This window comes from Scyliorhinus canicula, chromosome 18 (genome assembly GCF_902713615.1).
Source record: "Scyliorhinus canicula chromosome 18, sScyCan1.1, whole genome shotgun sequence".
NCBI lineage: Eukaryota > Metazoa > Chordata > Chondrichthyes > Carcharhiniformes > Scyliorhinidae > Scyliorhinus > Scyliorhinus canicula.
Window position 1 is genome coordinate 10,177,421 of NC_052163.1, and position 11,743 is coordinate 10,189,163.

At 47.1% G+C, this 11,743-nt stretch overlaps 1 protein-coding gene across 16 annotated transcripts in view; it reads left to right on the forward strand.

The window, feature by feature from the left end:
* Positions 1–10,265, forward strand: part of bptf (bromodomain PHD finger transcription factor) — a 198,865-nt gene extending 188,600 nt beyond the window's left edge. For 15 of the 16 annotated variants that reach the window (XM_038777441.1, XM_038777450.1, XM_038777443.1 and 12 more), the window contains 2 exons: positions 2,442–2,628; positions 8,768–10,265. In XM_038777441.1, the coding sequence (XP_038633369.1) occupies positions 2,442–2,628; positions 8,768–8,780 (200 nt within the window). In that variant the 3' untranslated portion in view covers positions 8,781–10,265. Of the gene's footprint in view, positions 1–2,441; positions 2,633–8,767 lie in introns of those variants that run through there. The other variant, XM_038777455.1, reaches the window with a different exon arrangement.
* The last annotated feature ends 1,478 nt before the right edge of the window (positions 10,266–11,743 follow it).

Genomic DNA, 11,743 nt, shown 5'->3' on the forward strand with positions numbered 1-11,743 from the left:
CAACGGTAATAAAGAACATTAAAGAATTTGCTCAAAGAAAAGTCATTAAATTTGTAAAGTGCAAGTTAAAAGCACTGCTGTGTAATCATAACTACGCCTAATTTAATTTTCAGATGTGACAAAGTTCCTGCAGGTGTTTTTTCAAGCTGTTTTGTGAGAACGTTTCACTGCTCCTTACAGTTAGCATTTCTCTCCTAAGATCTCTGTCTACAAAGAGCTATTATTTATTATGTTCAGAGTCTACCTTTTCTTTGAATTCTGAAAGCTGCCTGTATGATTGGTATATGGTCTGGTATAAACACACACAATTACTGATGTGAATCACAATCTTTAAAATGAAAAGATCTGGAGAAGACGGTGCAAACATCAATACCTAATAAAAACTAAAACAATATTCTGTTCCTTCAGTTTTCCCATCCCAATATTTAGTTAATTTTTTTTTTTAAATTTAGAGTACCCAATTATTTTTTCCAATTAAGGGGCAATTTAGCGTGGCCAATCCTCCTATCCTGCACATCTTTGGGTTGTGGGGGCGAAGCCGTGCTGCCTATATTTAGTAAATTAATGACAGACCGATATTGTAAATCATGAATGTTCTCCGGGTACAGCATGGTGGCACAGTGGTTAGCACTGCTGCCTCATGGCACCGAGAAGTCTGGTTCGATCCCGGCCCGGGGTCACTGTGCGTGTGGAGTTTCCACATTCTCCCCGTGTCTGCGTGGGTTTCGCCCCCACACAACCCAAAGATGTGCAGGCTAGGTGGAATTGGCCACGCTAAATTGTCCCTTAATTGGAAAAATAACCAACAAAAAATGAATGTACTCCAGCATTGTAGTCCCTCTTCAAATTTGTTGATGTAGATTTCATATAATTTCTCTCGCCGGTGATGTGGGTTATATGGAGAATGAGGTGGCTCGACTTATGATCAATAACATTCAAGTTGTGGTACTCACCACTTCAGGCCACTGATTTTATTACAGTTTCGTTGCTTTAAACTTGCATGAGTTTCAAGGGCAGTGTTTTTCTTTAATATTATTTCCATTGCCTGCTCATAAAACTTTCTTTGTACTTAAGTTTCTAAATTTAGGGCAGCACGGTGGCCTAGTGGTTAGCACAACCGCCTCACAGCACTGAGGTCCCAGGTTCGATCCCGGCTCTGGGTCACTGTCCGTGTGGAGTTTGCACATTCTCCCCGTGTCTGCGTGGGTTTCGCCCCCACAACCCAAAGATGTGCAGGGTAGGTGGATTGGCCACGCTAAATTGCCCCTTAATTGGAAAAAATAATTGGGTAATCTAAATGTAAAAAAAAAGTTTCTAAATTTAGGTTTTAGAGTGCAGGGCTTCACTTTTAGGGAAAGAATTCCAGTTGTTTGATTATGGATCCACAGTGTAGCACCTCTCAAAAACAAGCATGCTTAAATTCTACCTGACATTCGTAGAAATGGTAACAGTTGTGGCCAGGGATTTGCCACCAGAATGACCTGGTTTCAGAGGCTCCAAAGCAGATGCCAGCCCTGAAAATAAGGCCTCGGCAAAAGGTCACCCCACACCCCAGCAAGGTTACTCCACACCCCAGCAAAAGATCACCCCACAGCCCGGCAAACAGTCGCCCCCACAGCCCAGCAAACGGTCGCCCCCCGCAGCCCGGCAAACGGTCGCCCCCCGCAGCCCGGCAAACGGTCGCCCCCCGCAGCCCGGCAAACGGTCGCCCCCCGCAGCCCGGCAAACGGTCGTCCCCCGCAGCCCGGCAAACGATCGCCCCCCGCAGCCCGGCAAACGGTCGCCCCCCGCAGCCCGGCAAACGGTCGCCCCCCGCAGCCCGGCAAACGGTCGCCCCCCGCAGCCCGGCAAACGGTCGCCCCCCGCAGCCCGGCAAACGGCCGCCCCCCGCAGCCCGGCAAACGGCCGCCCCCCGCAGCCCGGCAAACGGCCGCCCCCCGCAGCCCGGCAAACGGTCGCCCCCCGCAGCCCGGCAAACGGTCGCCCCCCGCAGCCCGGCAAACGGTCGCCCCCCGCAGCCCGGCAAACGGTCGCCCCCCGCAGCCCGGCAAACGGTCGCCCCCCCGCAGCCCGGCAAACGGTCGCCCCCCCCGCAGCCCGGCAAACGGTCGCCCCCCGCAGCCCGGCAAACGGTCGCCCCCCGCACTCCAGCAAGGGACAGCTTCATGTGTGGTACTTGTGGCCAACTTTCCAGAATCGATTTGCTCAACCATCAAAAGTACATCCGATGATCACCTCTGATCTCACAAAGTTCCCGAAGCAGCTTTCCCATCATCTCGCAGATGGAAGGATGCCAATCAACCGTGAAGTTATGTTTAACATTTCAGTCCTCAAGGTGAAGTTTTGATTTTCTTTGTAACCTTTGAGGTCAGAGGATGCTTTTAAGATTTTGTCCCAACATCAAGTATTTAATGAGCCTGTGATTTCTTTCTAATATTTAGATCTTGCAACAATGGAAGAAAGGATACATCATCGATTCTATAAGAAACTGACAGACTTTGTTGGTGATATGACCAAAATCTTTGACAACTGCCGTTACTATAACCCCAGTGATTCACCGTTTTATCAATGTGCAGAGATTCTAGAATCATTTTTTGTACAGAAACTGAAAACTTTCAAGGCAAACAGGTGAGGTTTCAGTGCTGTTGGTAGGCATGTCATAGTAGATGTTATTGTTTAAATTTTCTCTGTTAGTTGGGTATGGTACTATTGATGGCAGGCACCTTTAGTACTCCAAGTGGGCATCCTTCATGTGTGAACAATACTGCACTTGAATATGGCTATTATTCCATTGTCATGCTCTGACACTAAGACAATTAATTTAAAGGATCTCTAGTAGCATCATTAATGATGTAATGAAAAGCAGTTTGAGGGCACTGGTCTGAGCTGGGTATGGAACACGTCTTCATTTCTTATCGTCCGCCCTGTGTTCCAAATCAGTCAGATAAACGGTTTGGTACTGGATCAGAGTGAATTTTCAATAACACTATCACAAAATGAGAGGTGGTTTTGTGTCTATGAATGTGTCACATGAACAGAGTTCTCTATCATGGCTTGTGTTGAAGTACTTTGGGGAAAGTAAGGAAAACTGAATGGCACCTAAGCTTTGGGTTTCACTTGCAACCTTCTGGAGAGTAAAGACTCTCATCGACAGGGGAACTGAGTTGAGATCAGTTTTCCACTCTTGTCTCCATCCAGTGTGAGAAGCTTGTGAACTTCTTTGTCTCTAATAATGGGACCACCAAGCTGAATCATATTAACAGCTAATAAGTCCCGTCCCAGGACCGAATGCCGGGTTGACCCTGTATTTACCAGCTGCCGTGTCCACTGTCCAATTGAGGATAATGGCCCAGCCCAATCAGCTCGATAGCTTTAGTTGTGGTTACTGCTGAGGCTACATCCTTGATGAGAGGTGATGTTATTTTTCTTTATTACCTGGGCTGGGCACGGCAGCCCCAGCAATTAGTTGGGGAATGGGGCAGGGCAGGTGGGAGGTGCATCCTCCATCAGCAGTACCAGGTACATTGTTGCCAGGGGGGCCTTCTGTGGGCTATGGAGTGGTCATAAAGGGGGCTGTCTCCTCCCAGGAGGCTGCCAGAGTTTACTGGAAGTCGCCCCATGTGGCAGCAAGGGCAAGATTTGGCCCTTAATTGGCCACTTAACTGACCTAATTAACTCCCTGCTGGCCAGCTGCATCACTGAGATGCCCATTGCTGCTAATGCACCTTGTCGGCAGGATGGTGTTGGGCTCTTTTTCCAAAGCTATCCTCCACAATTTTACCAGCACCCCCAGCCTATCCATTCAGCTACCTCTGCATCTCGAATTTCCACATTCATTAAGCCATACTTTCCCCCCCTCCTTAAATTTGCATCTTTCTCTGAGCTCATCTTGCCCATGCCACTGACCACCTGGCCCACACAATTCCTATAACATTGTTGGCCATCAACTTTGCTTCCTGCCCTCTAGGCTGCCCTGGGTGGCATGGTGGTTAGCACTGCTGCCTCAATGCCAGGGACCCGGGTTTGATTTTGACCTTGGGTGACTGTATCATTCTCCCTGTGACTCCGTGCGTTTTTTCCTCCGGGTGTTCCGGTTTCCTCCCACAATCCAAAGATGTGCAGGTGCATGGAATGGCCAGGTTAAATCCCCCTAAGTGTTCAAAGGTTAGGTGGGCTTTGAGGTTACAGGGAGGTGTGGGAGTGGGCCTAGGTGGGGTGCTCTTTCAGAGGGTATGTGCAGACTTGATGGGCCAAATGGCGGCCTCCTGCACAGTAGGGATTCTAGGCTAGCTGACATAAATGGCTATCTCCTCTGGTAGTGTCCCTCTCTTTCAAATCTGCCATTACCTCTCCCTCAAACACCCATCTTAATTCCTCTGTCAAAATTACAGCTCCAACTCCATCTTCCTTATCCTCTCTCAGGTTCTTGAACGCATTTGCACCGTCTAACTTTATATCCCAACTTTTTCACAATATGTTTGAAACTGTCCAATTAGGTTTCTGTCCCTTCAAACTGCATCGAAACAGTCTTAATTAAAGTCATAAATGATATGATCTAGGGAAGCACGGTGGCCCAGTTGTTAGCACTGCTGCCTCGTGGCATTGAGGACCCAGGTTCGATCCTGGCCTGGGTTACTTTCTGTGTGGAGTTTGCACATTCTCCCCGTGTCTGTGTGGGTCTTACTCCCCACAACCCAAAGATGTGCAGGGTAGGTGAATTGGACATGCTAAATTGCCTCTTAATTGGAAAAAGAAAAGAATTGGATACTCTAAATTTATTTAATAAAAAATAAAGAAATGTTATGCTCTGTGACCATGATAAACTACCCCTCCTCATCCTTTTCTATGTTTCTGCAGCCCTTGACACGATTGACTGTATCTTTCTCTTTTTTAAAAAAATGTTTTTAAATTTATGACAGATGAATCTTTGCTTCATATCGTTCCATCTTACAATTGCGGCCTTCCTAACCGAGGTTATGAATAATTTACATCACTTTGCTATACAAGTGGTAAAAATTTACATTAGTGTTATCAACCATATACAAAGAACATTGGGAAAACAAAAAAAAAACACATGGAATAAATTAATGAGATGAAAACAAAAATATGACAGCAAAAACAGGTGGTCTATTTACATGCCGTTTGTATATAGATGATGCCTTCATTTTCTGAGCCCTCTTTACTATGCATTTATTGATTTTATTTGGGACAACCGTGTGTGGGCGCCTGCGCCCCTCAGATCATTGTGGTGCAGGTGCTCCATTTTCTCTTCTCTCCGTGTGGTCCCCCCCGCCCCAGTTGCTCATCACAATCTGGTCTTCGAAGAGGTTGGTGAATTGTTTCCACATATGGTGAAATCTTAAATCTGACCCCCTAATTGCAAATTTTATTTTGTCCTACTTTCGGGACTCTGCTAGATTGGAGAGCCAGTCTGAAGCTCTTGCTGGTGTTGCTGACCTCCATCCAAGCAGAAGTCTCTGTCAGACAGTCAGGGAAGCGAAGGCAAGGGCATCTGCTCCTCTCCCCGTAAACAGCTTTGGATGACCAGAAACCCCGAAGACCGCTTCTGAAGGGCATTGCTCCATGTTTACCCCCACCACTCTGGACATGGCCTCGAAGAAGGCAGTCCAGAACATGAGTGTGGTTGGCTGGAATCCTCTGACACCCCTCGCATCTGTCCTCCACCTCCGGACGAACCTGCTCATGTGTGTCCTGGTTAGGTGCACCCTGTGCACCACCTTTAGCTGCTTGGGCTCAGCCCTGCACATGAGGAGTTGACTCTGTACAGAGCTTCAATCCAGGGTCCTTTCCCCCTATCTTCATGCCCAGCCCCTCCTTCCTGCTTCTCTTCCACTGGTCCGTCTGTATATTTCGCCACATTTGCTACCCCCTAGCAAGTCTGGTGCTGGCAGTTTGTCCAGTGGGGTATGTCCGGGTATCTGGGGGAACGTCGTGGTCTCCTTGCAGAGGAAGTCTCACAACTGCAAGTCCCAAAGCTTGTTCCCTTTTGGCAGCGTTAGCTCCCCAGGGTCGCTACTGTACCGTCTACATGCATGTCCCTTACTGTCAATAACCCCTCTGTCTGATCCTGCCCCTTCCAAGATCCCGTTAACCATTGCATATTGTCAACCTGTGTTCGTCACCGTGTTTGTTGCTGAAAATGCTACTTTTTTGTTAAATAGTATGGCCACACACTCGACCCTTGCCCTTGTTTCGAAGCACATCTGATACGTCTGTCCCACCCAGTTTTTCCTTGCCTTTAGTTGGCCATGCAAGGCGGGGTTCCCCTTAGATCTTGGGCCATCCAAGATGGCCACTATCACTTTCCTCTTTCCAGCCACCTCCACTTGCGACCTGTTGTAAACCAGCATTTTACCCTTTCTCTTCCCCCGCCCCTTTCCCAGCTCCCCACTTGCCGCGCCCCTTATCCCTCACTCACTCTCCTTAATTTGTTCCCCCCCCCCCCCCCCCCCCCCCCCCCCCCCCCCCCCCGCTTCCCGGCCAGGTGCTCCCTCCCATCAGGAGGTGCTTCGTGCCCCCCCCCCCCCCCCTTCTGACTCCTGTTCCGTGTACTAGCTTGCTCGGCTATTGTAGTGGATCCCCCCCTAGAACCGGGTTCTATTCTAACTTCCCTGTGTGATCCTCACCTCTCTTTCACCCCCCCCCCCCCCCCCTTGCCCCCCTGGATCCTTAAAGTCCTCGTTGAGTTTATTGTGCCTCACTGCTTCCTCCTGAGCTTGGTCTTTCTGACATTCATTTGCGTCCTCCCATGAGTCAAATTAGTGTTCTTTGCCCCAGTATGCGGCCCATAGTCTGACCGGGTACAGCTTGCCGAGTCTGGCAGAGTACAACATGCTGAACTGCACCTTGCTCTTAAACGGCGTGGTTTTTGCTGTGTTAAATCTTGCCAGGTGCTTGGCCAGGTCGGCTCCAATGTCCTGGTACAAATGAATGTTGTGTCCTTCCCACTGACACGACTGCATGTTCTTCACATTCTTCAGAATTTGCTCTTTATCCTGGAATCTGTGGAGCCTCACTGTCATTGACCTTGGTGGGTCTCCTGGCTTGGATCGCTGTCGGAGCGGCCTGTGTGCCTGTCTACCTCCGGGGCTTGGCGAAGCCCTCCTCCCTGACCAGCATTCAGGATATCGATGGCACAAAGTCTGTCCTGTTCCTCCCTTACGTGCCCTCCGGTAGCCTGGTGATCTGCATGTTCTGCCAGTGGGACCTGTTTTCTTGGTCATCAACCTTCCCCTTCTGTGCCTTCTTAGTTGTGCCAACCTTGGCACCTCGGCTTCGAGTGAGAATAACCGTTGTCCCTGGTCCATGGCTGCCTTTTCCAGGTCGTGTACCGTTGCCTGTTGGGCCGCCAGTTTCCGCTCCACTTTGTCCATTGCCTCCTTTATGGGACCAACTGGGCCTCTATTGCTGACCCCACCACCGCATGAGGTCCTCTTCTGTGTTTCTGGAGTTCCGTTGTGATGAATTCCATCAGCTTCTCCATCATCATCACATGTGTTGGCGCTCCCATTGGGTTCACCATGTTTGGTTCTGGACCCTCACGAGGGCCTCCCCGTTCAGGGGTCGAGGTTTTCCTTTCCCTGCTCTTACTGTTTTTGTGGCCTGATTGCTGGATCGTTGGCAGCCTGGTTGATTAAGCGGAGCACGGTTTGGGGGGGGGGGGAGGGTAATCTCAGGGAACCTTTTGCACTTTTGGTGCCCGTTTGACGGGTTAAAAGGTGTAATCCGAAGTTCCGCTTTCGTTTGGCTGTTCAGTCATGGCTGCCACTGGCCATCCTCTTCTGCCACCTCGTCTCCTCTGTCCATCTGAACCATAGGCCCTCACTTTGGTTCCTCTCTTACCTACCCAGTTATTGCCAGAGAATCTCTTGCAATGACTTCTACCCACCCTTGTAACATTAAGTGTCAAGTCCCACAAGAATATATCCTTGGCTCCTTTTCATCTACTTACAGCTCCTTGACAGCATCACCCAAGGACACTTCATCAGATTTCGCAAGTAACTGACCCTCGGACTCTGCCACTGCTGTTTATCCCTTAGCCCGAGTCCTCCTTCCTTGACTCTGATTGTGATCCTGTGAAGTATCTTGTATAATTTCCTAAATTAAAGGTGCTAAATAAATTCAGGCTGTTGTAAAATTATGCCATTCTCCATTAATTTCCATCAAAAAAGCATTAGAATTACATCTGACTATCTTTCATTGTATTCTAGTGAGCATATTTTCCCTTTGCTTTGGCAGATTGAATAATTATTGCTTCGATCATGTGTAACTGTATTGTGGGGGGGGGGGGGGGGGGCAGAGAAGTCTTTTAATGTCTTTTTAAAAATAAATTTAGTACACTTTATTCCAATTTTTTTTCCAATTAAGGGGCAATTTAGCGTGACCAGTCCACCTACCCAGCACATCTTTGGGTTGTGGGGGTGCGACCCACACAGGCATGGGAGAAAGTGCAAACTCCACATGGGCAGTGACCCCGGGCCAGGATCGACCTGGGTCCTCAGTGCCGTGGGGGGTGAGACCCACGCAGACACAGGGAGAATGTGCAGTGTCTTTTCATGTCAACCATCAAAATTACTTTTTATTTTTCTATGAAAATAATAATGTAACTCCATTTTGAGAAGATAAGTTGCAAACAGAAATATAGAATTGCAGATTCTTTGATAATACTAATCAAGTGCATTTTTTTGAGGTGTTCAGTATTTTATAAATGTAAGGATACTAAAATGTGCCATTTTCTGCTCTGTAGGTCTCATTCCTAACAGATTACACTCTACTGCGTAGATTGCAGCACTCTCTAGACTTCAAACAATGAACAAAAGCGTACAAAGCGGGAATAACAGGAATCGCATTCAGAGTGCAGCGAGATGAAGTTGATGCCACCAGAGGCAGATATACTTGGTTGGGTTTTCCTGACTGACTGACCTTAACCAGCACTGTTATTCAAGCACCAATCAGTTAACTGAATTGGATAAAGCCCCATTCTGTTTGTTAGAAGCTAAAAGGGAGAGTTTAAAAGAAGAGGAGAAGGAAGGAATTTTTTTTTTAAAACGTAAAAGAAACCACCTTTTACCAGCCCTGTTTGACTGTCGCACCCTCCTCGCCTGACATGGGGTGGGAAGCACGAAGCATCCTGTCCGCTCTTGTTATGACAAGGGGCTGGCTTCAGTTTTCCCAGCAAAATTCATCCCACAGTTCTTCAGTGAAGAAGCTGGCTGCAAGCTGTCTGTAATGAAACAAACATGTTTAAATTTGACAGCTGTATTTATTTATTACTGAGAAAAGATGAAGCTTTCTTTTTTAGAATCTGCTGCCCTTGTTTGTCAACTAATTATGTGCTTTTTTTTCTTATTGATATAAAAAGACCCAACTTGCAGATAAGTTGGTCTTTTTTTATGTAATTGCTGTAGGTAACGGTGAGTGATAACCCTTGATCCTTTCTTTCTTTGAAAGGAGTTGTTTCACATGCACGCGCACGCACACACAGAGACACACGCGAGCACAGCAGACGAATGGGATCCAGCAGGAAGTTTTCTTTTCCTAATCAATCTGACTGAACTGGAGCTCCACGTGACCACTGGCTGAGCAGTCGGCAGCATTGGTTTCTGGGTTGGACTGCCATGGCGGCAATGGGGCAGCACCAGGAAACTATCAATCACTCTGCAGAAATTTGATAGACTGAAATAAACGGTGTGTACTGAAGTTATCTTGTATGTAAACATTTCGTCAGATGCTGAATTTTTTTTTGTTTTTTTTGTATTAAGGTTCAGAAATATTGATGTATATGAAAACAATAAATGGAGGAAACCATTATCTCCCACTGAGAAAACCCACAAGTGTTTCTGTATGTGCTTAAAATTACCCATTTGTGAGACTTCAGATCTCTCCCAAGAATTCTAACTAAGGAAATAAAAATTTGGAAAAGGTGCAAGGACACTTTAAATTTGAAATGCTGCATATTGTATGCATTTGTATTGAGTTTTTTTTAAAAAGGGGAAACTATGGACTAACTCTCGAGTTGTGAAATACTGCACATCTCATCACCACATCACAGTATTTCTGTACTATTTATTCATATCTACGAATTTATTCGTTTTGAGTAATGTTGCAAAAAAAATTCTTTCCTACCTGTAGGCAATAGATTGCTATCTATGTTTTTAACAAATTGTGGCAACTATGAAGAGTAATTCTTTTGTACTTGATAGGACATTTCATCCTAGACAATAAAGTAATGTTTTTGACATCAACTTTGGTGTCATCTTTTTATCACATTAAAAGGGTGTATAAATCTGGGACATTTTTGCATTTAATATTTATTAATGGCAATTTGGCGAAAGGCTGTCAATAGTTTACCCTGGTTGTGTGTTAGAAATCGAGAGGCAAAGAACAAATTTGAGACCAATTCTTCGGTTTAACCTTGAAGTGCTGAAGTTCAGAATGGTAAGAAAATAGTTTAAGAGAATAATTGCAATACATGTTGTCTTCCATATCCGGAAGGACAGATGCTAAAGCAAATCTAAATTTAAATCCTCAAAGTGTTTTGCGACTGTGTGCCTCACTGTTCTTCTGTTGGAAGTTCTGATTTAATGAACAAACTGATTGGGAACTTTCATTAAAATTTGTCCCTGGGGCAGCACGGAGGCGCAGTGGTTAGCACTGCAGCCTCACAGCACCAAGGTCCCAGGTTCGATCCTGGCCCTGGGCCACTGTACGTGTGGAGTTTGCACATTCTCCCCGTGTTTGCGTGGGTCTCGCCCTCACAACCCAAAGATGTGCAGGGTAGGAGGATTGAACACGCTAAATTGCCCCTTAATTGGAAAAAATGAATTGGGTATTCTAAATTTTTTTATTTTTTTTAAATGTTGTCCCTGAGGGGGTGGCATGTGGGACAGTGGTTAGCTCTGGGACTACGGCGCTGAGGACCAGGGTTCGAATCCCGACCCTGGGTCACTCGTGTAGAGTTTGCACATAAGACCTAGGAGCAGAATTAGGTCACTCGGCCCATCGAGTCTGCTCGCCATTCAATTATGGCTGATCTTTTCTCATCAACATTCTCCTACTTTCTCCCCAAAACCCCTGATCCCCTTATTAATCATGAACTTAGGGGCAGCATGGTGGTTAGCATAAATGCTTCACAGCTCCAGGGTCCCAGGTTCGATTCCCGGCTGGGTCACTGTCTGTGTGGAGTCTGCACGTCCTCCCCCTGTGTGCGTGGGTTTCCTCCGGGTGCTCCGGTTTCCTCCCACAGTCCAAAGATGTGCGGGTTAGGTGGATTGGCCATGCTAAATTGCCCGTAGTGTCCTAATAAAAGTAAGGTTAAAGGGGGGTTGTTGGGTTACGGGTATAGGGTGGATACGTGGGTTTGAGTAGGGTGATCATGGCTCGGCACAACATTGAGGGCCGAAGGGCCTGTTCTGTGCTGTACTGTTCTATGTTCTATCTATCTTTCTTAAGGCACTCGGTGATTTGGCCTCCACAACCTTCTACAGCAAAGAGTTCCACAGATTCATAGAATTTACAGTGCAGAAGGAGGCCATTTGGCCCATCGAGTCTGCACCGGCTCTTGGAAAGAGCACCCTACCCAAGGTCAACACCTCCACCCTATCCCCATAACCCAGTAACCCCACCCAACACTAAGGGCAATTTATCATGGCCAATCCACCTAACCTGCACATCTTTGGACTGTGGGAGGAAATCGGAGCACCCGGAGGAAACCCATGCACAC